Source organism: Zalophus californianus, chromosome 6 (assembly GCF_009762305.2).
Source record: "Zalophus californianus isolate mZalCal1 chromosome 6, mZalCal1.pri.v2, whole genome shotgun sequence".
Classification (NCBI taxonomy): Eukaryota; Metazoa; Chordata; class Mammalia; order Carnivora; family Otariidae; genus Zalophus; species Zalophus californianus.
In genome coordinates this window covers 8,356,330-8,382,741 of record NC_045600.1, presented here as the reverse complement: position 1 = coordinate 8,382,741, position 26,412 = coordinate 8,356,330, and the positions used below count along the sequence as shown (strand labels likewise).

At 40.9% G+C, this 26,412-nt stretch overlaps 1 protein-coding gene and 1 long non-coding RNA gene across 3 annotated transcripts; one reads left to right on the top strand and one right to left on the bottom strand.

Moving 5' to 3' along the window:
• Positions 1-51: 51 nt before the first annotated feature.
• LOC113910444 (GSK3B interacting protein) lies at positions 52-21,633 on the top strand. Of its 2 annotated transcripts, XM_027572681.1 has the most exons (4): positions 69-176; positions 10,547-10,607; positions 16,754-17,012; positions 19,709-21,633. In XM_027572681.1, exons 3-4 carry the CDS (start codon positions 16,755-16,757, stop codon positions 19,862-19,864), a joined length of 414 nt encoding a protein of 137 aa, XP_027428482.1. In that variant the 5' UTR covers positions 69-176; positions 10,547-10,607; position 16,754; the 3' UTR covers positions 19,865-21,633. The 2 variants fall into 2 exon arrangements, with proteins under 2 accessions (XP_027428483.1, XP_027428482.1); XM_027572682.1 differs by lacking the exon at positions 10,547-10,607 and having other exon boundaries at positions 52-176.
• Positions 21,446-25,503, bottom strand: LOC113910445. The gene is made up of 3 exons (XR_003516046.1): positions 25,457-25,503; positions 22,515-22,580; positions 21,446-21,582 (listed from the first exon to the last, which is right to left on the bottom strand). It is a non-coding gene; the product is annotated as an uncharacterized LOC113910445 (long non-coding RNA).
• Between the last annotated feature and the right edge of the window lie 909 nt (positions 25,504-26,412).

The window sequence follows — 26,412 nt, the reverse complement described above, 5'->3', positions numbered from 1 at the left end:
GGCCCGGCGCTGGCGGAAGTGACGCCACACTAGGGCTGAGGAGGCGGGGAGAAGGGCCCTGAAGGGAGCGGTTCCGGCTCCGAGAGGGCGGGGCGAGGGCGGGAGGCGGGACGGCGCCGCGGGTCGGCTCCAGACGCCTCCGGAGGGAGGAAGAGGAGGACGCGGGGCGCGCGCAGGTGAGTCGCCGCGGGGGAGGCGGCGGGCGGGCGGTCGGCCGCCAAGAGAGGCTCGAGGGCGGCCTGGGGGTCCTGCGAGCGGGACGCGGCGCAGCGGACCGGGCCGTGGGGCGCGACGGCGGAAGGGGCCCGGTGCCCGGGTTGACAGGGGTCTGGGGGCGCCTCTGGCCTGGGGCGTCCGGTCACCTGGGACCCCGACCCCGGAAACGGGCACTCGGAGCGCCACCGGCCCCGGGCAGGGGGGCTGCAGCATCTCTCGGTCCTTCCCGCCACCGCGCCCCCGCCCCCCCCAGTATTGACCGGTGCCCATTGTCAGCAAGTTATCCGTCCCCCGCCTCTTTCGGGTATTGTTTCCAAAGCTTCATCTTCCGTACTGTTTGCCTAGCGGCTTGCAGTTTACAGAGCGCTTCCTTCGTGCTGGGTGTGCTGCACCGGCCACCGGGAAACTTGAGTTGTGGAGGCATTTGTGGGCAGAACTGCTTTCTCTGCTCGATGCCAGAGCCTCCGGACCCCGTGGAAACCTGAGCGAAGTGCTTGTGCTGCTCTGGGAATCTGCGCCATCGTATTTCTGCCTTTTAGGGGGCAGCTCCTGCAGAAGCCAAGCTGCCCTTTAACTTGGTCAACCCGGAAAGGCCAGCGTGCCGGCGTTCGGTGCCCTGGAGGCTAGATGCCCCGGGTTAAAATCCAGACTAGACGAGTTTGAGTAGGGGACGAACCTAAACAGAGCACCGGTACAGAAGGTTTAATTAGGGTTAGCGAATTAGGACAACGGGCTTCAGGAGATTTTATAGATAACGTGGGTAACTTCCACCAAGACAGCCCGGAAGTGTTGACAGATGCCGGTTCCCCTTTCCACAACCACCTTTGCATTTGAGAACCAGTGTGCTCTCTGGTGTGTGTAGTTGCTTAGATTGTTGGTACCCCTCATTCTCTGTAGATTGGTCCCAAGCATTCTCAGTAACTTCAGTTCACTTACTCTTCGTTCATTGAAAAATATTTGTTAAGGGGGCCCTTTAAATGAAGGTCTTCACAGTTGGTGATGTGGAAAAGGTAGAAAAGAATTCAAAGAGTTTATGTTCTATGGTGAAAGGGCCATTCCTTTATTCAGTAAATATTTGTTGCCTGCCATGTGCCGGGCACGGGATAGAGCAATGAACAGATTAAGTCCCTGGCCTCATGGAGCTTACATTTTTTGAAGGGAAGGGAAACGGACAATAATTCAATATACGGGGGCGCCTGGGTGGCTCAGTTGGTTAAGCGACTGCCTTCGGCTCAGGTCATGATCCTGGAGTCCCGGGATCGAGTCCCGCATCGGGCTCCCTGCTCGGCGGGGAGTCTGCTTCTCCCTCTGACCCTCTTCCCTCTCGTGCTCTCTATCTCTCATTCTCTCTCTCTCAAATAAATAAATAAAATCTTTAAAAAAAAAAATAATTCAATATACGGTAGGCCATGTGCTGGTAAGTGCTGTAGAAAGAAAGTAAAGTGATATAAAGAGAATGGAGAGGGAAGAGATTTGCCACTTTTATACAGAGGGGTAAGAGAAGGCCTCTCTTACTTAATAAGGTGATGTTTTAGCAGTCTTGGAGAACCCTGGGGAGCAAGACATGTTATTTTCTATGGCAAGGGAACAGCAAGTGCAAGGCCCTATGGCAAGGGCATGCTTGGTGAGTTCAAGGAACATCAGCGGGGTGTGAAGTAAAGAGGAGGAAAAGCTGGGGGCTTGGGTGGGGACAGTCCCTATAGGGCCCTGTAAGGACTTTGGCCTTTAACTCTGTGTAGGTGAACGGGTTCGAGGAAGAGGAGTGACATAATGTGGCCTGAGTTTATACAGGATCATGCTAACTGCGTTGTGGAAGTGGGAGGACCAAAGGAGAAAAGGCCAGACCAGTTAGAGATTATTGCAGGAATCCAGGCAGCCCCAGGCAGGAACTTGAACTAGAGTAGTTGTGGTCAAGGTAGTAAGAAGCAGGAGATTCTGGATATATTTTGAAGATGATAAGTAAGACATGTTTATGAATAATAATTACATTTGCCATAAATGGAGTATAAACAAAGTGATGAAAAGGTGAAATCTCATCTGGCAGGGAATTAGAATAGGCTTTGTAAGTAACCGAGTGAGCCACCCAGGAGCCCCTAGGAACCAGCTCTTTCTAACTGGACTTTTGACAAATGGATACAGTTGACTTCTTTCAAGTACAAATGTTAAGTGATTTCCTTTGAAATAGAGAATTGCATTCAGGCTGTCCATGGAATGCCTGAAATTTCAAATATCAGGAAAAGAAAATAAAAATCAGAAGATTTTTTTTTTTTAAAGATTTTATTTATTTATTCATGAGAGACAGAGAGAGAGAGAAGCAGAGGGAGAAGCAGGCTCCCAAGGAGCAGGGAGCCCGATGCGGGACTCGATCCCAGGACCCTGGGATCATGACCCGAGCCGAAGGCAGACACTTAACCATCTGAGCCACCCAGGCGCCAGAAGATTTTATAATAACAAACATGCGCCCTTCGAGTGTTACAGGTGTTGCCTTGTATGTTTTATGCTTTCTAGGAGGATGTCAGCATAAATGTTAAGGCTTAGGACCTAGCATTATTATACCTTTAGCTCAAATAGGGTATGAACTCATCCTAAATCACAGCGCTATTTTTGTGTTTTATCAAAGACAGAGTACTATCACAAAATGTTAACCCCTAGTGTTAATTAAATGAGGAAGGTGAAGAAAAATTCTCAACCAAACACTGTCAACTTTTTAAGAATTCTGTAAAAGGCTTTGAAGTGACAGGTTAGAAGTTACATACCAGAGCTATGTACATCCTTCAAAGAAATCCATGTTAATGTGTGAAACAAAAGAAAAATGGATGACATGCTTTGGCCTTTTGAGACTTGCACCTGAGGTAACAGGAATATGATGATTAGGGCACGGTTCTGGAACCTGTACAAGACAGCAGCAGCCACAGCACTTTACATGATGTAAAAAGCACCAAACTCAGAGTTAAATGGCTTGAGTTTCAGGGTCCGCTCTTCTTTAACGATCTTTTTAATATATAATAATAAACATAATATTTCTTGAGCTTAGCACCTTCCATATGTACTTGTGGTATTCCATTAAGTGATGCTGTGGTTAGCTTTGTTTTAGAGAGGAGGAATGTGTGACCAGAGAGATTCAAGGATCTTGCCCCAAGTCCCAGAGTAGGTAGCAGAGCTGAGATTCTTGCCATGTTCGAGACCCTTTAACCACCGCACCTCCTGGCTGGCCACTTCTTCATATTGAGAGCATTTTCCAGACTGTGATACATGATAAAAATAAAAAGTCATCCTGATTAAGATAGTGCATTTTAGCCCTCTGCTGACTGTTGGGATGTCACCTGTAAAGTCAGTCTCAAAGTGAAAATTGGAAATCTGTATACTGCTCTTGAAATCATTCTGCTTCTATTCTTTTTTTTAAGATTTTATGTCTTTGAGAGAGAGAGCACGAGTTGGGAGGTGGGCAGAGGGAGAGGGAGAAGCAGACTCCCTAAGCAGGGAGCCTGATGCAGGGCTCCAACCCAGGACCCTGAGATGGTGACCTTAACCAGACACTTAACCGACTGAGCCACTCAGGCACCCCTGCTTCTATTCTTTTGTCATGCTATGTATATTAAACTGTTGTCATCAAGGACAAATCTACAGTCTTTTTTTTTTTTTAAGATTTTATTTATTTAGTAGGGAGAGAGAGAGGAAGCACAAGCAGGGGGAGTAGCAAGCAGAGGGAGAAGCAGGCTCCTCACTGAGCAGGGAGCCCGAGGTGGGACTCGCCCCCAGGACCCTGAGATCATGACCTGAGCCGAAGGCAGACGCTTAACTGACTGAGCCACCCAGGCGTCCCAAAATCTGCAGTCTTTTTTCACTCTTTATGCTGTAAATTTGTGATGAAACAACAAAGTATTAAATCAAGTAGAGAATAAAGAACTTAGTGATAAATACCTTGATATTCAGTTCATCAATCCTCCAGAACACTAACATAGCCCAAAAATTATACCCACAGATGAAGTAAGAGCTGGTTCCTAGGGGCTCCTGGGTGGCTCACTCAGTTAAGCATCTGCCTTTGGCCCAGGTCATGATCCCAGGATACTGGGATTGAGCTCCCTGCTCAGCAGAGAGTCTGCTTCTCCCTCTCCCTCTGCTGCTCCCTCTGCTTGTGCGTGCTCTCTCTCTCTCTCTCTCTCTCTCTCTCTCTCTCGTGTCAAATAAATAAATAAGATCCTTTAAAAAAAAAAAAAAGCTGGTTCCTAAATAATGATGTATGATACTCTAAGGAATCCTTTTGGAAACTTTCTACAAGGTGATGCAGTCTACCAGAGTAAGAGCACCCGTAAGGTATTCCAATTTTTTGAAGGTGCTAGCAATGGAATATTGCTCACAACCTGGTAGGGAGCCAATTTAGAGTCGAAATGGAAAGCAGAGGGGTTTTCTATTTTATGCCTCTTTAGATACTGATTTGTCTTATTTTTGCTTATAATATACTTTATATTAAATATAGTACCCAATCCTCTGTGTAACCTAGAGGATTACATGGAAACAAAAAACTAATGCCTGGAGCGTTTTTTAAAGCATTCCATTTTTGAGTCTTTTCTTAAAATCTCATTTATAATTTCTCATTTGAAGGAAAGGTTGTTTATAGGGGTGTAGTATTACTGCTTATTTACAGTTTACAAGGCTTCTCAAATTGACAGCATCTGTATGTTTCTTCACTGTTAGCTCCCTCCATAATTGATTTGTTATTACTCAGTCATGTATATGTGTCTCTGTCATTGTTGGAAGTAGGGTACAGAGTAATTTTATGAATCAGTGTATAAATGGAAAAAATATACCATTTTTATTTGAATTACAAATACTGTATGTTTGTAACATATGATGATTCCAATTTTAAGTTTTAAAATTTTGGTGGCGGCTGGGTGGCTCAGTTGGTTAAGCGTCCGCCTCATTCTCTCTTGTTCTCTCTCTCTCAAATAAATAAAATCTTTTTAGAAATTTTTTAAAATAAATAAAATTTTTAATTTCAAAACACATCTTAGAGCTATTGAAAACAGATTATGTGTTATGTTAACAGAAAATAAAGATTAAACTGGCTTTAGCTTTGGTTAATTTCTAAATGTTGCTAATTATAATTAATCAACTTGATTTCATCTTTACTTTCAAAACTCTTGTTTGAAATGCAGATAAATTCAAACCTCTCATTCCAGTTGAAACTGAAGCTACCAGTTACTTTAACTATCTCAATAGCTTGTCTTCTTTAAGAAGAATGTTTCTGCTTCTATTTCTTGTACTTTCCAGTATATCACATTTTCATCACTTGTCTTACTACAAACATAATACATTTTCTTTTTGCCATAGAAAAATTAGAAGATAAAAAATTAAAAGGTAGGGAATAAAGAACTTAGTAATCAATATCTTGATAACGAGTTTCATGAATCTTCTTACTTCTTTTACTTTTCACTCAAATATTTTTATCAGAGGCAGAGGAAACCCTAGGGGTGTGGAGGCATAACCTGAAGAGGGCATGGCCTAACACCTCCATTTGCTCTAAAGTTTTAGGCAATTTTGCATCCTACTTCATAATATTGTTACTATACCAGTGATGTGTATTTGGGGGGAATGTCTACAGTGTTTATCCTGGGCTTTGTATGCCCCTTGTCACAGGGCCAAGTATCACAGCTTGAGAAGCAGAGTTCATATTTTTTCTTTGGTTTATTCATTGAGAAAATATTCAGTGAAGGGACGCCGGGCTGGCTCAATTGGTAGGGCATGTGACTCTTGATCTCAGGGTGGTGAGTTCGAACCCCATGTTGGGTATAGATTATAAATAAACTTAAAAAATATATATTCAGTGAAGACCTGCCTTATATGTGACCCTGTGCTGGTAATGTATCAGAGGCCCTGGTCTGCAATGAAGTATGAAAACCTACAGCAGTACTAATGCAAAGGAAGAAGGATATAGTGATTAACTCTTTCTTGAGATCAGATATAGAATCTTGAAATAAATGTGTCTAACCTGAATTTTGAAGAACTAAAAGTCTGAAAGTACAGCTGAACTTTGAACAGTGCAGGCACCAATTCCCCTGCAGTTGAAAATCCAAGTATAACTTTTTTTTTCAAGTATACCTCTTGACTCCCCAAACTCTTTTAACTAATAGCCTACTGTTGATCAGAAGCCTTACCACTTATATGAACAGCCAGATAACACATACTTTGTATGTTTCATGCATTATACACTGTATTCTTTTTTTTTTAAGGTTTTATTTATTTATTTGAGAGAGAGAGAATGAGAGAGAGAGCACGAGAGGGAAGAGGGCCAGAGGGAGAAGCAGACTCCTCACTGAGCAGGAAGCCCGATGTGGGACTCGATCCCGGGACTCCAGGATCATGACCTGAGCCGAAGGCAGTCGCCCAACCAACTGAGCCACCCAGGCGCCCTATACACTATATTCTTAACAACAAAATAAGATGTTATTAAGAAAAGTATAAGGAAGAGGGTGCCAGAGTGGCATAGTCGGTTAAGCCTCCGACTCGTGGTTTCGGCTCAGGTCATGATCTCAGTGTTATGGGATTAGACCCTTTGTGGGGCTCCCTGCTCAAGGTAGCATCTGCATAAGATTCTCTCTCCCTCTGCCTCTCCTCCCCAACCCAGTGCGCACTCTAAAATAAATAAATCTTTTTAAAAAATTGTAAGAGAAAGTACATTTACAGTACAACATTGTATTTATTGAAAAAATTCTGCATATAAGTGGAACCATGCAGTTCAAACCCATGTTGTTCAAGGGTCACCTGTAATGTCAAAGTACAATTTTTTTTTTTTAAGTTAGAAACATGGGGGGGCGCCTGGGTGGCTCAGTTGTTAAGCATCTGCTAGGGTCCTGGGATCGAGCCCCACATCGGGCTCCCTGCTCAGCAGGAAGCCTGCTTCTCCCTCTCCCACTTCCCCTGCTTGTGTTCCCTCTCTTGCTGTCTCTCTCCTATCTGTCAAATAAAATCTTAAAATAAGTTAGAAACACCGGTCTTATACAAACATAGTAAGCATGTGTCAAAAATGTATTTAACTCTATGTAATGAATAAGTCATGAGAATAAAAGGCACACCTAAGGCATATAGTTAATGATAATTGTAATAGCTATGTAACAGGACAGAGGGTAGCTATACTTGGTGGTGAACACAGCATAATGTATGAACTTGTCAAATCACTAAGTCGTACACCTGAAACTAATTTAACGTTGTGTGTAAACTATACTCAAAATTTTTAAAAATGTATTTAACCCATTAATGAAGGAACTGGCAAGGTGGTAAAGTTGATCCAAAGTAATATGGGAGAGGAGTACCTTGGCCGGCTTGGTCAGTGGAATGTGCAACTCTTGGTCTCAGGGTCGTGAGTTGGAGCCCCATGTTGGGTGTAGAGATTACTTAAAAATAAAATCTTAAAAAATATATATATGGGAGAGCCTAAAATCACTGAAAGAAAAACTGATGAAATAAGATTGCAAAATTAGCTCAAAACTGGTTACTGGGATGTGCACTCCTGGCAAAGACAGAGGGACGGGGCCCCGATTTACCCTTCCACCTGAAACAGTAAGAAAGTGGGCAGAAATATATGGGGAGTAAAGGTTTTTAAGACTTTGGGCATCGGACAATGAAGGACACTGATCCCTGGGAGGCAAGAAACAAATGAGGTGAGCCCATTGCCCTAGCTTACTGCCTAGAGATCTCCAGGCAGGGCACTGGGAGAAGAAACCTAGGTAGAGCCCAGTAGTCTTGCTGAGTTGAATATATAGAGTTAGGAGTTCAGGAAGGCCAAGTCAACTAGGACAGAGTACTAGAAATTAGAGAGCTCTGTATATTTCCATAGCTTCCAAGAGCAAGGAAATCCTCCTGCAGCCTGCAACTGAATACTAATCAACACATAGGCGTGAGGAAACTACCCAAAAAAAATTAGAGGAATTTTCAGAACTCTCAAACAGCACCAGGGAAGTTCCTGTTCCTATCACTGAAAATGGAAAACCCTCATAATCCACAGGACATCAGAATATTCAGAATGGTTTTTGACTCCAGAGTGGGTCAAAATTAACCAGAAACTAAATGTAGCTTTGATACTGCCTTAAGTCTAAAAGCAAGACCCAAAAGGATAAAGCTGTTTCCAGATAACTGTATCCCAGAAGAATGCTAAATAATACTTATAGGAGTATTAAAATAGCCAGGACTGTAAAAGGTAAAAAACACATTGTCTGGCATCCAATCAAAAATTATCAGGCATACAAAGCAGCAGTATACATCCCACAGTAAGAAAAATCTATAAATTGAAATTAAGCCAGAAATAACCCTGAAATTAGTAGAGGACATTAAAGCACCATGTCATATGTTTAAAAAGCTTGAGAAAAGACTGAGCAAATTAAGTAGTAGAGATGTGGAAAATATGTGTTTTTTTTAAAAAGACTCAGGTAGAAGAGATAAGACACTGCAGAAGAAAAGATTAGTGGGGCGCCTGGGTGGCTCAGTTGGTTAAGCAACTGCCTTCAGCTCAGGTCATGATCCCGGAGTCCCAGGATCGAGGCCCACATCGGGCTCCCTGCTCAGCAGGGAGTCTGCTTCTCCCTCTGACCCTCCCCCCTCTCATGCTCTCTCTCTCAAATAAATAAATAAAATCTTAAAAAAAAAAAAAAAAAGAAGAAGAAAAGATTAGTGAATTTGAAGACGTACCAGTAGAAGAAGAGACTAAAAGCGTTGAGGGGAAAAATAGTGGGACAACTTCACCTAGAGTAATACTCAAGAAATTTGAGTCCCCAAAGAGAGGAGGGACAGATCAATGTTTGAAGAAATAATGGCCAAAAATTTTCCAAATTTGTTAAAAACTGTATAAACCCACACATGCAAGAGACTCCATGAACCCCAAGCAAAAGAAACCAGGAAAACTACACCTAGAGGAACAGAGACAGTGATGACATCAGATTTCTCATGGGAAATAATGTAAGCAAAATAATAGTAGAGAGACATCTTTAAAATCTTGAAGGGGGTGGAGGACTGTCAGCCCAGGTTTCTATACCCAGCAAAAATATCTTTCAAAACTGAAGGTGAAAGGAAGACTTGTTTAGATATACACAAGCTGAAAGAATTCATTAACAGCAGACCTGCACTGCAGGAAATGTTAAAGGAAATCCATCAGGCAGAGGAATATGAAACAGATCATAGATGCAAATGTAAATAAACACAAAGGAATGCAGAGCACCAGAAATAGTAATTATGTGGTTAAATATAAAATACTTTTTTAAAAATAATTTTTAACAGATTTTATTTGTCAGAGCGAGCACAAGCAGGGGGTGCAGCAGGCAGAGGGAGAGGCGGGCTCCCCACTGGGCAAGGAACCCAGTGCCAGGACCCTGGGATCATGACCTGAGCCACAGGCAGACACTTAACCAACTGAGCCACCAGGCATCCCAAAATATTTATTACCTAAATCGCTGAAAAATTGTTTAAAACAAGTAATATGTATTATGAAGTTTCTAACATGTAGAAGTAAAATATGACAAAAGTAGCACAAAGGCTATACGGTACGCTCTTGCAAGTTTCTTATGCTCCATGCCATACATGAAGTGGTATTATATCACTTCAAGGTTGAAGGTAGACTGTCATAAAGATGTGTATAGTATAAACTAAAGTAACCAATAAAAACATGCAACGGAGTTCATAAGCCACCAAAGGGCATAAATTAGAATACTGAAAAGTGGTCAGTCCAAAAGTAGGCAGAAAAATAAGGAAAAGGAAGAGAATACAGATGGCATGAATAGAAAAGAGCAAAATAGTAACCACATCAATAATTATAGTAGTCATGTTAAATATAAATGGTCTAAACACTACAGTTAAAAGGTAAAGATTGCCAGATTGAATAAAAAAGCAGGACCAAACTATATGCTACCTAAAAGAAACCCACTTTAAATATAAAGACTGTTGGCTATTACCATTTACAAAGAGCTTGAAAGAGGCTATTCTATCTAAATCAAGTTCTCCCGTCTGGGTAGCAGCACACTTCAGATTGGGCCATCTGTATCATTCCTCTCTCAACATTGTCCTTGCATTAGACTAGTTAGGCTGGTCGCCTTAGAATCACTGCCACACCCCGTGCAGACTCTTTGTTTATGCTTCGTTCCCTATGAAGAATTCTTCACAACTCTCAAGTCCTTTCTGCTTTATCCATAACTTCACTTGTGCTCATTCAAGACCAGTTTTGACTGACCTGTTCCATGAGTCAAAGTCAAGCCCCATCATAACTGACAATTATGTCATAGATCACAGAATGTCAGAGGTCTCACGAACAATAAAGAACTTCTTGTCTATTCCCCTTACTTTATAGGTGAAAAAACCATGAGTCCAGTGAGGTTACGTGGCCAGCCCAGGTTCATACAAGTTTAGTGGTAAGTTTGTAGTAGGGCCAAAACACATCATTGCTTTCTTTAATTATCTGCCACTCGCAATTAAGTACACTTCTTAGGTTATAATTATGATGCATGTGCATAGCGTTAATATTTATGTACATATTTCTTGTGCTTGCCTTATTTCCCAAGTTAAGCTATAATACCAGTAGACACCTTTTTTTTTTTTAAGATTTATTTATTTTAGAGAGAGAGTGCAAACGAAAGGGAGAGGGAGAGAGAGAGCATCTCAAGCAGACTCCCCATGAGTGCAGAACCCAACACAGGGCTCAATCCCAGGACCCTGAGGTCATGACCTGAGCCGAAATCAAGAGTCGGACATTCAACCAACTGAGCCACGCAGGTGCCCCACCAGTAGACACCTTTAATTAGTATTCTGATGCTTAGAGAAATGCTGGATATATAGGTACATGGGTTATATTTGATAATTATGATATATGATAATTAATAAGCTTAGAGTCTAAATTGACAAGATCACAAAACATAAGAAATAATTCATTACTTTTTACCATTTGAAACAAGATGGTTAATTCCCCTCCGTAGAGTAGCTAAGATTGAAAATATTTTTTCTGGGGGTGCCTGGGTGGCTCAGTAGGTCGGGCATCTGCCTTCAGCTGAAGTCATGATCTGAGGGTCCTGGGATCGAGCCCCACATCAGGCTCCCTGCTCAGCAGGAAGTCTGCTTCTCCCTCTCCCTTTGCCTCTCCCCACCTCTCTCTCTCTCTCTCTCTGTCTCTCTCTCTCTCTCTCTCTCTCTCTCTCTCTCTCTCTCTCTCTCTCTCTCTCTCTCTCTCTCTCTCTCCCCCTCTCTCCCTCTCCCCCCCTTCCCTCTCCCTCTCTCAAATAAAATCTTTTAAAAAATATATTTTTCTAACATGTATTTCCAGATCTTGCTACTCATACGTAAAATAATTTAGTATTTTTTTATCTACTGATTGTTTTTCAACCGTAATATAAACTTTCTTCCTTATCATGTTATCTACAAGTATTCACAAAGATCTGTACCCATGCTATCTGGTGCAGGAGCCATTAGCTATTTAAGCTTAGATGAATGGGGGCACCTGGGTGACTCATTTGTTAAGCATCTGCCTTCAGCTCAGGTCATGATCCCAGAGTCCTGGGATGAGCCCCACATCAGGCTCCCTGCTCTGCAGGAAGCCTGCTTCTCCCTCTGCCACTCCCCCTGCTTGTGTTCCTGCTCTCGCTGTGTCTCTCTCTAAATAAATAAATAAAATCTTTAAAAAAAATAAATAAATGAATAAAATAAATAAACTTAGATGAATGAAAATTAAATGGAATTTGAAATTCAGTAACTCAGTCACTCTAACCGGGAGCTGGTAGCTACTGTCTTGGACAGCACTGATAAAGAATGTTTCCGTCATTGCACAAAGTTCTGTTGGTCTAGAATGTGTTATATAATGATAAATTGTTTTGCCTGCAGAAAGGGAAACCGAGGATTTTTACCAGATTCATACTGATGAGAGAGCCATTCCCGTAACCAGACAGCAGCCCTAATGTGTCAAGAGTAATTCTAGTAGTGTCCCTACCCTGGAATAGGCACACATTTCCTCATCCTCTATGGTGCAGGCCTCCACAGTCAGGTACACAAGATAATCCATTGAGAAGTAAGAGAAAATAAGTGTATAGTTCATATTTTGTCTTCTGTTTAAATGTATTGTAGTAGAATGTGTATGTAAATAAATATACATAACATGAGGTATCTGCTCACAGTATTTTTAGTTCCTGGGATGCATCATCAGAAATGTAGAAGCCATTTCTTTAGTGTCCCATTGATAAAGCCACCCTGTTGCTGTGTGGTCTACTGCCGTAGCTCCAGCACTCTCACCACCAGCTGCCTTCGTGTTTGGCGGTGCCTTCATAGCTCTGTGTCCAATCTCCTCAAGAGAGGATCTAATCGGATAGGCCAGTCACCACCCAGAATCAAGTAGCTGGACAGAGCTCTTAATTCAGGATAATTTATAGACCCCTTGCCAGCCTTGAGATGGTACCTTTAAATGAAACACCATCGCCAGTACATTTTGCTGTGATGATGGTCCTGGAGTTACAGAATACAAAGCATGAAACTATTGTTAAGGAACCTTTCCAAAGAAGGCATTAAGCTTGGCAAGTACTCTGGGCCGCCTTTTAAGAAAACCATGTAAACTGCCTGGTACTGTACATTCTCCGTCCAGTGTGTTTATTAAAAATAAATTACAGCTTCCAAAAAGGAAGGTCAGAAAGTAAAGTCTCTTTGACTGCCTTCATACTCCTTTCCTGCTAATATGGTACAGACACTGTGGTAGAAAGAATAATGGCCCCCAAAGATGTCTATGTTTTAATCCCCAGAAACTGAATGTGTTACCTTATATGATAAAAGGAACTTTGCAGGTTGGATTAATTTTGGGACCTTGAACGGGACGTATCCTGGATTGTCCAGGTAGGCCCAATGTAGACACAAGAGTCCTTGTAAAAGGGGTGCCCATGTCGAAAGTCAGAAAAAGAAGGTGTTATCACAGAACCAGAGAATGTAGTGATGTGCTTTGAAGGTGGGGAAGGGACCATGAGCCAAGGAATGCAGTCAGCTTTTAGAAGCTAGAACAGGCAAGGAAACATTCTCCTCTGAGGTCTCCAGTAGTAATGCATCCCTGCTGCTACCTGGATTCTAGATTTTTTACCAGCAGAATTATAAGAAAATAAATTTGTGTTGTTTTAAGCCACAGGGTTTGTGGTGATTTGTTACAGCAGCAATAAGAAACTAATAGAGACATGTATTGATAAGCACTTTCTACAGAGCTTTTATGAAGCACTTTCAGCATGACAGGCACAAAAATACCAGATTTCCATTTTTTAAATCTCTTTACTTTCATTAAGCTCTTGAAGAGCTAGGTCAATCACTACTTTTCATTTTGGGTTGGCTTCTAAATCAATTAGGATGCTTTCAGTTGCCAGTAAAAGAATGGGAATTTGTTGGATTCAATAACTGGAAAATGTGAAGGTCAGGCAGCTGTCAGGACTCTGGCTCCATTTCCCTGTGAATCTCTTGGCTCTGTTCTTTCCCACTGTCAGCATCATCCTTGGGCTAGTTTCCCCATCTCGGGATGGCTACCAGGAACACTTGGAGCTGTGTGCTCAAACTGCTCTGGATTGGAGTGACTGGGAAGAATTCCTGTGTCGAGGAGGACAGTCTTTAGCCGGGATTGGAGTCAATCTCATTTTGTTTCATTACTTTACTCAGTAAGGGGAGGGGGCGTTACGACTCCCCTAAGAAAATCTGGGTGCTATTAGGAAAGGGAAAGGGTATTGATAATAATCAAGAGCCTGTTATAATAGATAAAAGATAAATTATGATATCTTGAAGTAATACTGGTGTAAAATGTTAATAACTGGTATAGTGCTTCAATACTAAAATGTATCGTTTTCGTGTGTATGTATCATTACCAGAAGTTCTGAATGTGTCTTTTTTTTATGCATCATAAAGACTTTTTTTGTTTTTGAGAGAGAGAAAGCGAGCACAGCATGGGTGGCCAGGGGGGACAGAGGGAAGAGAGAGAATCCCAAGTAGCCTCCACACCCAGCACAGAGCCCGACATAGAGCTCGATCTCACAACCCTGAGATCATGACCTGAGCCGAAATCAAGAGTCAGATGCTCAACCAACTGCACCACCCAGGTGCCCCAAGACATTTTAGAAAAATCTTCTAAAAGTTTGCAGTTAGGAAAGTTGTGTCGTTTTTGCCCATGGTGTTAATTATTACATAGCACAGCTTGATGACATACTTTCCTGACCTGTGAGGGTTTCTTCCATTCTGGTGTTCGATTCTTCGTCTTTCTCCATTATTAAGGTCCTAATTGCAGTGAATTAGACTCTTGCTTTAAAAGCTTGTCAACAAGCTTTCTCGTATAAACATCTTTTTATGTAATGATTATTATTTCTGACATCCATAATTGAGGTCCTTGATCACTTAAGCAAAACAAAGATGTTCGGTATTCATGATGTTAAGAGACTTACAATGGACCGTTCCATTTCAAAATCTTCAAAACTGACTGTAAAAAAAAAAAAAAGGGCTCTTTTCTTATACACAAAACCAAGTATAATATTAAGGAGCATAATGATTATTTTTAGGGTTAGGTAGAAGATTTTAGAAAAACATTTTTCATTTTCATATATATATCAATATTAGGTTCCAGTTATCTGACAAATTGCTCCAGCAATAGATAAATTTATAATCAACTTGCTAGTAATGAGTGACTAAGTCTGTAAAGTACCATGGAAGACAAGGTAAAGGAGCCTTAAAACATATCATTAGTTGGAATAGGATTGGAGGAATATATTATTAGTATATTTGCTATGCAATTTTTTGAAATGACAAAGTTTATCATCAACTGCCTTTAGCAAATAGTTTGCCTTTAATGATGGCAAATGACGTGCAGCTATAGGAACTACTTAAGATTTTTGTGAATAATTTTAGAGCAGTAGAATTCTCTGAACTTAAAAAATATGCAGAAAAATCCCCCAGAGATTTTGATTCACTTTCTCTGAGGTGGGGTCAGTGGCCAAGGTAAAAACCACTAACTTAGAGGATTTTTAATATTACAAATAGGGCAATTCTACAAATTACTGACTTCAGTAACTGTAGAAAAAGAGATGGAATTTTTAAGATAATAGAAAAATTATATAAATGCTCATGCCAAGTTGAAGAGTGCTACTACATTCAGGACAATGGATGCTTAATCCAGTTCAGAGAAATGAAATCTTTTTTTTTTTTTTTTTGAGAAATGAAAACTTACTTTTAAAGCCTGCAGCTAAAAAGAAAGCATATTTTCTTCTTTAAAAGCCTACATTCCAGTGTAATTTGACATTCACTAACTTTTCTCATTCATACATTTTGAATTTTAACAATGCTCACTGCTACCCCAGTCACAGAAGAGAAGCTAGAACTCCATAGCAACCTGGCAGTAATACTGGATTGAGTTAGCCTGAGAAATAATGTTTTTCAAATTATAATATTTGGGTCAGTTCAGAGAAGTGGTAAAAACATGAGTCAGTCATTCAGTAAATGGTGTTGGGACCGTAAGCCATCCATTTCAAAATTAAAGCTACACAAAATAAATTCCAGGTGGGTCAGAAAGTTATCTGTACATATAGACAATGAGAACTCAGAAGACAAGAGGTTTTTAAAATGTAGTCAGGGAGTGGGGAAGGCCTTCATAAGCAAAACCCCAAATCCAGAAGTCATAAAAGAAGCCATTGAGAAGTCATGTACTGTAGTAGGTAAAGATTTGAATTCTGATTTAATGGTCTGAGTTCATTTCCGTTTCAGTTTTTTACAGCTATATGATCTTGGAACTAAGAATACCGTATAAATATCAGAAAGATGTTTAATCAAAGAAATATATATTCCAACAGTGAGGCATCATTCTTTGCCTCTCAGATTGGCAAATATTAACAAGGATTGTAAAGAGGGTAATGAAAAAGTGTAGTCCCTCATATTCTATTCATGGAGGATAAATCAATACAGCCTTTTTGTGAAGGTGAATCAGCAATATCTGTTGAAAGTTAAAATGAGCATACACTTTGACTCAGCAATTCCAATTTTAAATATCTACATATTACATATTAAAAAGAAGTATGGGGGCACCTGGGTGGCTCAATCAGTTAAGCATCTGCCTTCAGCTCAGGTCATGATCCCAGGGTCCTGGGATTGAGCCCCACGTCAGGCTCCCTGCTTAGCCGGGAGTCTGCTTGTCCCTCTCCCTGTGCCTCTCTCCCCTGCTTGTGCTCTCTCTCTCTCTCTCTCTCTCTCTCTGTCAAATAAATAAGTAAAATCTTTTAAAAAATGAAGTATGTACTAAGATTTTTACTGAGGCATTGTTGGAAATAGCTGAAAACTAATATTCTGAATTAGTGTCATTGTGGTAATTAACCTTTGGGGGAGGAGTGGAAAACGGATCTTTTTTTGAAAACTTGTACACTTCTGTAACTGTAAAACTGAAAATGGTTTTAGACAATATTTTCCATAAAAGTTGTGAGCCAGTTAATGTTTTCTATTAAGGCATAGCTCCCTTTAATCAAACAGTAATATTTGGAATGTCTCTCTATAAACATGTCTTATATCTACTCCTTTGCAGAATGGAAACAGACTGTAATCCCATGGAGCTGAGCAGTATGTCAGGGTTTGAAGAAGATGCAGAGCTTAATGGTTTTGAAGAAGCTGATACGAAAGACATGAAGCTAGAAGCCGAAGCAGTTGTAAATGACGTTCTCTTTGCTGTTAACAACATGTTTGTCTCAAAAAACCTGCGCTGTGCCGACGATGTGGCCTATATCAATGTGGAGACAAGAGAAAGGAACAGATACTGCCTGGAGCTCACTGAAGCAGGGCTAAGGGTCAGTCGCTTTTCTTTTTAGGGGAAAAAGAAAAATGTTGCTGTCTCTACCACTTGAGGGGGTGGGGGAAGGAAGGGTGTTAACTGAGAACGCAACACCTTGCAGCTCCAACATTTTTTTTTTTTAAGATTTATTTATTTGTTTTTAGAGAAAGAGAGGGCAGGGGCGAGGGGCAGAGGGAGAGGGAGAGAGAATCTCAAGCAGACGCCACGCTGAGCGTGGAGCCTGACTCGGGGCTTGATCTCATGACCCTGAGATCACATCCAGAGCGAAAACCAAGAGGCGGACACTCAACTGACTGCACCACCCAGGCGCCCCAAGAGTTTTGTAAGGAAAACTTTTTTCCCTAGGGGTTCTTATTAATTCTAAAGTCTTTGGTCAACATGGGGAAATTGGATTTTTTTTGAAAAAGAAAAAACTTTGGATTTGCAGTGTTACTTTGCTTTGACCCTCACCCCCCAAATTAATTTATTTCTTGTCTGTAGCTAAATATGTCTGCCGAAATTAGGCATTCTGTGCACTGGGTGAGTTTTGCAATCATTGTGTTGAAAGGATCTTTTCTCACCTCTTAAAAAATGTCTCTGCTCCTAAAACAGCACACCTGACTGCACAGTTCTCTAGCTGTTGGGTCAGAACTAAGTCATGGCAGAACACTCGGCCTCCAAATTTGCAAGAGTGTCCTGTCCTCCGTGTGAGCTTTCCTAGGCAGAGTCACCTCTCTGCACACTTTGAACCAGAATCCTCACTTTGGAATACCAGAAAGCCCTACCCAAAAGCAGCTTATCATTTAAAACAGCAAAACTCACTGGGGCGTGCCTGGCTGGCTCAGTCAGTGGAGCGTGCGCCTCTTAATCTCAGGGTTGTAGGCTTGAGCCCCACCTTGGGTGTAGTGATTACTTGAAAATAAAATCTTTAAAAAATAATAAATAAGACAACAAAACTCACTGTTAGGAAAATTTTTTACCTGAACAAAGGAATAGGTATTAGAAATTCCGAAATTTAGTTTTGACTTTAATACTTATCAGTCTTGGTCAAAGATCTCTGCCTTTTCTGTTTCTATACCTAAGAGTAGTCCCGCAAAGTAGCACAGTATCATAAGGTACAGGGCAAGGCCTAAGCAAGTAAGAATGTCATACAATACTAAACAAGTACATAGACATCTTTTTATTTCACTAGATTCAGTTTGCTTAATATATGAACCATGTGTCCTGTGTATTCATTGACAGTCACCTGCACTGAAGTAAATTGCAAGACTAGCCTCTTTACTACTTCCGGTTCCCTCATAACTGCCAAGTCGGTAGCTCCTTAGCTTTGGGAGTAGTACCTAGATTAACTAATCTTTGTGCTCTCCTTCGTAAATCCCTAAACTTATGCTAAAAGCGTGTAGTGTGTAGAAGTGGATCTTAAGTAGAAATAGACAAATCAAAAGTAGAGGTAAATGACCCTGCATAAATTAATTCAGTCTTGCATTGATTAATTCTGAGATGACTGTGGGAAGGTAGGAAGGGCTCTGACCAGAGTCAGAAGCCTAACATAGGAATTTGAGTGATCTTGGGTAAGTCATTCAACCTCTCTTAGTCCCTTCTTCTTTATCTGTAGCCTAGAGATTAGGAAAAAAAAAAAAAAACTAAAAAGAATTTGGGGAATGCTTATATGAATAGTTTGCAGAAAGATCTCGATCCCTTAAAAACCCGGCACGTGGGTATCCAGTATTTGTTTGTTTTTGCAGTCTTAGTTAACTTTTATTGAGCAACTATCCTGAGTCAGGAATTGGAAATCAAACCATGAGTAAGGTATGATCCCTGTCCACTAGGAAGACTACAGACTAGCAGGGAAAGGAGGGGCAAATAGAATTGGAGTGCACGGAGAAAGTGCAGTGACACAGCATGGTTCTGAAGAGGCGTGACTCATTCTCCTGACACGTCTGCCTCTGCTTGTCATGGAAAACAACACCACCACTACTTCTAACATAAACTTGCATCTTCTTGGATAGATGTCATTAAAAATTAGAGTTTATATAGGGAATTCACAAGCTTTAGTCAAATCAACGAAAACTAAGTTGATTTTGCCCTAACACTGTGCAGGTGAACCAGGATAGATCTTGTTGGGGACAAAAGCTTTCACTGTGCTTAAAGAAAACACACAAATACACATACACAGAATAACATTCCCTTTTATCTCACAGAATTGAGCATTTGTTTCCCTGTCAGATAAATAATGTGTTAGTAATGTTAAATTAGTAATGTAACTAATTGTAAAGCAGGATTGAAACTATAAACAATTTTTAGAACTCTTTATAAAAGTTTAAATAATGATAAAAATATGAACTGATGATACATTATCTCTTCTGGTGCCTTGTTATGGTTGATCCTCAGTCGGTGTGGGATTAAAGAGGAGCATGTTTCAGTCTATGAAAATGAAATACTAGTTCTTTGTAGCTTTTTACATTCCTTCTGACATTCCTTTTTAGTCAGGAGTAGGTAAACTGAACCTTTTACTTTTGAGGAGAAAGATGATAAAGAGGGCATTTTGTTGGTGGTGTTCCTGTATGTTTCCAGTTGCTTAGAAATGTGCATATTCTAACTATCGATTGAGAAATCGTGTCATTAAAGAACGGCCCCAGTAAACACGTGGTTTTTGCCTTCTGTACCAAGTTGAATCTAGTTATTTGATTCACTGTTGCATTTCTCTTGTAGGTGGTAGGTTATGCTTTTGACCAAGTGGATGATCACTTACACACTCCCTATCATGAAACGGTCTACTCGTTGCTGGATACCCTCAGCCCGGCCTACCGGGAAGCATTTGGAAACGCACTCCTTCAAAGACTGGAAGCTTTGAAGAGGGATGGATAGTCATGCTTTTTCCTTCTAGAGGGGGCTGCTGGTACACAATGTTGACATAAAGCTTGAAATACTTGCATATGGTCATAGTAGAAAATGCATCTTTGGTTTTTATGTCCATTTCTTGCTTCAAGCTTAGGCTTCTGACTCAAAACATCACTGATTAATGAATTGTCTTTCTTAGTTTCAGATTCATGAAGGGAATTGAGGCCATTGCTTGACACTGTCATTAAGACATTAAGATTTGTTCATATAGTATCTCTGCATTTCAAAACCTAATCAGTATTTCATTCTGTTACTACAGGACTTTGATGCTGCCGGCCCTCTCTCTTACATAGGAAATTCTAGACTTGCACAGTAATGTACAGGAATTAAAATGACCTAACTTCATACTTGGATTGAGCTTGCTGAATCAGGGGTTTACTACTAGCTTGGACTGACTTTGTAGTAATTATTTTGCTACTAGCCTTATTGGAAACAAATTATCGACTAGTTTCCCCTGCACAAATTTTGAAATTCACTGCTTCACTTAATCTATTTATATTACTAATATGGATTGATAAAGATGAATTCATTATATATATATCACTTAGCTAGTGTTAAATGGAAAACAGGTACTGAATAATAGTTCTGTATTCCTTGTTTGCAACAGCCAGCCAACTAAGAGGACAAACCGTTAGCAAATGAATGTAATAATTACTTGTTTCCAAGATATTTAAGCACATAAGCAAATATAGGAACAGGCTCCATTTTTCTTAACAAAAAAGCATCTTGTGTGTGTGTGTGTGTGTGTGTGTGTGTGTGTGTGTGTGAGACTCAAAAGGAAGAAGATTCTGATTTCCTGGAAAACAATATTTTGGCCTGTGTTGATTCTTATTGTGGATGTTTGTTTACGTAATGTACAGTATATGTTCAGAAAGTATTTTTGCTTCAATGTCCCCTTTCTGTAAAGTAGTGCTTTGGTAGTCCCCTAGGCCTCCTCCTTCCCCAGCACACGCACAGTGTTCTGTCTCCATGCGGAATCTGCAGCGTAAGATGCTGTAATATGCGCGCATTGTATGGGTTGGAAACCAAAGGGTGAATGAAGCATTCAGAGACTTAATATTTGAAAAAAGGGGGCTCTGTTTTTATATTTTATTACAGGTACTAATATTTATAAAAATGAACTGTACCATGCTGCTACATGTTTTCAGGTACATATTGAATACTGAGGATTGGGGAGTTGATTTTCTAGTAGTAACCTAAAGCAGCTGTAGAAATGTTGAAGTAAAACTCTGCATCGGGACACACCTTCGTAATTTGTCATTTGCAGACTTTTCTTAGTCATTATTAAGTAATAGGTACTTTTAGGCTCTGAAGATCACATAGACCGCATTGAGGTTCGGTTGGGTCAGTATTCATCATCGGAGTTCATCGGGGTGCTTTAACTATGTTCGGTAAATGCATGTCCATTCGCAGCTTTATTTTCAGATGCTAACTATTTGGGCAGTAAAGTCAAACTGCAGGTCGGATTTCTTCACGCTTAATCTCAGGCTAAATAAATGTTAAGGATATTTGTAAAGTTTGAATAAAATTCTGTTTACTCATTTCGAGTTAAGTATGAAGAAAAGTGATTGTATGTTCAAAAATTGACATTGTTCACTTTGTGATAAATGACTGGTTCCAGGAGCTTCCACGTCCATTTTTTAATTCCGTGCGGTTACATTTTGCTGTGAAGTGATTTGCTCTTTCTACCATTATGAAAGAGGAACAGAGAGAGAAGACATTAATAAAACTATACAGATACTAAACTTCCATTTCATCTAGCATATTTAAAGAATCTAATCAGATAAATTAAGCCTTGATTTCCCTTCCAAAAGGAAAAGCCTCTAAATAAGTAACTCTTACAAATCAGTAAGAAAACAAGAACAATGGGTATATAATACGATCAAACAACTCTAAAGAATATATAGATGTCCGGTAACCACTTGAAAGATACTCAACTTGACCAGTAATTCAAGAAAGGAAAATAGGGTTTAGCTCTGTGTTTCACCTAATAATTTCATAATCTCCCTTATTTAAATGTAATGATGACAATAAGGATTTAGTGAGGGGCACTCTTACATTCTGTCGGGGAATATATCAATGAAACCTTTCTGGAAAACATTAGTAATAGAGCCTTTACAAAGCTTGTAACTTCTGTACTGGTAATACCCCAGCAAACTAGCACAGGGAAGTGACTCAGCAGAAAATACACTACAAGGATGTTTACTTTCTCTGATGAAAAATTGGAAAGGCTGTAAAAAGTGGTTGTTATGCCACATGCTTTTGATGGAAAAATATGCAGCCATTAAAAATCATGGAAAAAACGGCAACAGGAAAAAATTCTACATGATAAAAAAGGATTTAAACTATGATCTATTTTTGGAAAATATACAGTGTTCTACAATGTTAATAGTAGCTATCACTAGGTGGTAAGATAGGTAATTTTCATCTCCTTCGTATGTTCTCACAGTTTCTGCGTTAGCCTATATGCACGAATTGGAGGCAAAATACAATAGATCCGGGGTTTCAGCCAGCCAAAGAACATTTCTCTAGCAAAAGCACCAAGCTAGGTTGAGTTGTGTTCATTCCCAGGATCCTTGAAGAGGCAGTAGGATTGTGAAGACAGAAGAGTGCCCACCTCTTTTCCCGTGATCAGCCCCCGGTGCTGTCCTGGTCATTAGCTCCCTCCGCACACAGCGTCATTCTGTCCAATGTTTAGAAACACAAAAAGTGTTGAGGGGAGCAGGGTAGAAATACAGATTCCGACACAGATCACGTCGACTTCAGAACTCTGCCTTCAGCCCCTTTGTTTTGCATATGACATAGCTGAGCTTTGGACAGATGGAGGGACTTGCTCAGCGGCCCACCTGTGAACACGAGTTGGGTCAGAACCCAGCCTTCTGTCTCCACCAACTATCCCTGTCCGGTGTGTGTTGATAAAAGCATCACCTGAACTCTGTGGTTACAGGTGCATATCATTTTATTGTGCTTTACAGATAATGCAGGATTTTTTGTCACAAAGGTCTTTTATTCTGGTGGTCAGTGATTTCTGATGTTACTGTAAGGGGGGGGGCACAAACCATACCCATATAGGATGGTGAACTTAACTGGTAACTTGTGTTCTAACTGCTTCAGTAACCAGCTATTTCCTTCTCTCCCTCTCCTTGCACCTGACACACAACAATATTCAAAGTAGGCCAATTAATAACCCTACAGTGCCCTCCTAAGTAGTCAAGTGAAAGGAAGAATTGCCCATCTCACTTCATATCAAAAGCTAAAAATGATTAAGTTTAGTGAAGGAAACGTGGAAAGCCAAGATACGCCAAAAGCTAGGCCTGTTGCACTCGTTAGTGAGGATGTGAATGCAGAGGAAAAGTTCTTGAAGGAAAAAGCGCTACTGCAGTGAATACACGAATGATAAAGCAAAACAGCCGTACTGCTCATGGGGAGAGTTTTAGTGTTCTAGACAGAGGATCAACCAAGCACATTACCTTATGCTAAAAACTCTTCCAGAGCAAGGCATTAACTCTTCAGTGCGATGAAGGGTGGGAGAGGTGAGGGAGCCGTAGAAGAAAAGTTCAAAGCTAGCAGAGGTTGGTCAGGGGGCTTACAGAAAGGCAATGTCTCCATAACATAAAAGCACAAATCAAAGCAGGCTATCGAGAGGATCTAGCTAAGATGAGTAACGAAGGTGGCTACACTAAACATTTTCAATAGATGAAACAGGCCTCCAGAGGAAGAAGGTAACTTCTAGGACGGTTACAGCTGGAGAGAAGTCAATCCCTAGCTTCAAAGGACGGGCTGACTTGTCAGGGGCTAACGCTCTAGAGACTTCAAGCAGAAGCCAATGCTCATTCACCGTTCCAAAAAATCCTAGGGCCCTTAAGAATTATGCTAGGAACACCTGGGTGGCTCGGTCAGTTGAGAATCTGACTTCGGCTCAGGTCATGATCTCCAGGTCCTGGGATTGAGCCTCGCATCGGGCTCTGCGCTCAGTGTGGAGTCTGCTTGTCCCTCTGCCCCTCCCCGTGCTCGCTCGCTCTCAAATAAGATCTTAAAAAAAAAAAAAAAGAATTATGCTGGGCGCCTGGGTGGCTCAGTTAAGTGTCTGCCTTCAGCTCAGGTCATGATCCCAGGGTCCTGGGATCAAGTCCCACATCAGGCTCCCTGCTCAGCGGGGAGTCTGCTTCTCCCTCTGCCTCTGCCCTCCCACCTGCTCGTGCTCTCTCTCACACTCTCTCAAATAAATAAAATCTTAAAAAAAATTATGTTAAATCTACTCTGTGCTCTATAAACAGAACAACAAAGCCTGCATGACAGCACATCTGTTTATAACATGGTTTGCTAAATATTTTAAGACCCTGCTGAGACCTGTTGGGAAAAGAAAAATTCATTTCAAAATATTACTGACAAAATATTACTGACAGTATATTACATTGACAATATACCCGGTCACCCAAGAACTCTGATGGAGATATGCAGTCAGATGAATGTTCTTCTCATGCCTGCTACCACAACGTCTATTCTGCCCCCATGGATCAAGGAGTCATTTCGACTTTCAGGTCTTATTTAAGAAACATTTTGAAAGGCTGTAGCTGTCTTACAGCTCTGATGGATCTGGGCAAAGTGAATTGAAAACCTAAAAAGGATTCACCATTCTAGATGCCATGAAAAGCATTCATGATTCACGAGGAGAGGTCAAAGGACCAACATTAACAGGAGTTTGGAAGAAGTTCATTCCAACCCTCATGGATGATTTTGAGCGGCTCAAGCCTTCAGTGGAGGAAGAAATTGCAGATGAGGTGGAAACAGCAAGGAGCCTGAGGATGGGACGGAACTGCTGCAATCTCACAGCAAAACTTGAACAGATGAGGAGTTGCTTCTTATGGATGAGCTAAGAAAGTGGTTTTCTTGAGATGGAATCTACTGGTGAAGATTGTTGAAATGACAAAAGGTTTAGAATATTTCATAAACTTAGTTGATGGAACAGCAGCAGGCTTTAAGAGAATCCATTCCGATTTTGAAAGAAGTTCTACTGGGGCACCTGGGTGGCTCAGTCGGTTCAGCTCAGGTCGTGATCCCAGCGTCCTCAGATCAAGCCCCTCATTGGGCTCTCTGCTCAACGGGGAGTCTGCTTCTACCTCTGCCCGACCCCCTGCCCGTGCTCTCTCTCACTTTGTGCACTCTCTTTCTCAAATATCTTTTTAAAAAAAGAAAAAAAGTTCTGTGGGTAAAACACTATCAAACACCATCACCCGCTAGAGAAATCATTCCTGAACGGAAGAGTCAATCGATGCTGCAAACTTAATTGTCTTATTTTAAGAAATTGCCCCAGCCACCCCAGCCTTCAGCACCCACCACCTGGATCAGTAAACAGCCATCAACATTGAGGCAAGACCCTTGCTGAGAGCTCAAACGATGGTTAGCATTTTTTAGCAATAAAGTATTTTTTAATTATGTACATTAGTTTCTTTAGACATAATCCTATAGAACACTTAACTACAGTATAGGGTAAACATAATTTTTATACGCCCTGGGAAGCCAGAAAAATAATTTCACTAGCTTTGTTGCAATACTCACTTTATCGTGGTGGTCTGGAAACCAAAATTCTCCAAGGTATGCCTGTGTATGAAAGCTGATTTTGAAAAAAGAAAGGAGTAACAGTAAAAGAAGGGTACATTACTTGTTGATATAATAGAATTAATCAATAGAAGCTCATTTTCTCACCTACCAATATGATAGATATAAAATTCTCTGGAAGCCATCCACTTATAACTATGGTGCTAGCTCCTTTAGCTGTTACCAGGAGTATAAACAGTAAGAATGAAACAAGGTGAGATATTTTATAGTAACACATCCAGTTGAATAGCTTTCAAAATACCTGCTTAACTGCACATCAGTAGGGACAAACTAAAAATCAAAAAGAGGCATCCAGTGAATTCTAGAGTATTTGGAATAACAAGTCATTTGAAAGAATGCTGAAGAAGATCTCCATCAAGTTTTGCTCAGGTCTTGCATGAATATTTTTACATCTTGTGGATAATTTAAAAAAAAGAATGTTGCTCTGAGTAAGCTCTTCCCAAATTGAATGCAAATCTCAAAGGGTTAATTATTTTATCAAAACAAATTTTAATGAGATGAGAAAAGGGGGGGGCGCCTGGGTGGCTCAGTCAGTTAAGCGTCCAACTCTTGATTTGGGGCTCAGGTCATGATCTCAGGGTGGTGAGATCCAGCCCAGCATCGGGCTCTGTCCTGGGCCTGGAGCCTGCTTAAGATTCTCTCTCCCTCTCCCTCTAGGCTTCCCCACCATTAGTTAATTCATTCATTCACTCATTCATTCATTCATTAAAAAGAAAAGGGGGCGGAGACCAAAAAAAAAAAAAAAAAGAATGAAAGGGTCCCATTTGCCGAAGTGTGCCTTAGCGTTGCAGAAAAAAAAGCAATTTCTGGGGCGCCTGGGTAGCTCAGTTGGTTAAGTGTCTGCCTTTGGCCGGGGTCATGATCCCGAGGTCCTGGGATAGAGCCCCACATCGGGC

Excerpts from the sequence above, each read along its gene's own strand:
- LOC113910444 (XM_027572682.1), top strand. The coding sequence starts at position 16,755 with ATGGAAACAGACTGTAATCCCATGGAGCTGAGCAGTATGTCAGGGTTT. Across the intron at positions 17,013-19,708 it reads TCACTGAAGCAGGGCTAAGG|GTGGTAGGTTATGCTTTTGA; the intron begins GTCAGTCGCTTT and ends TTTCTCTTGTAG.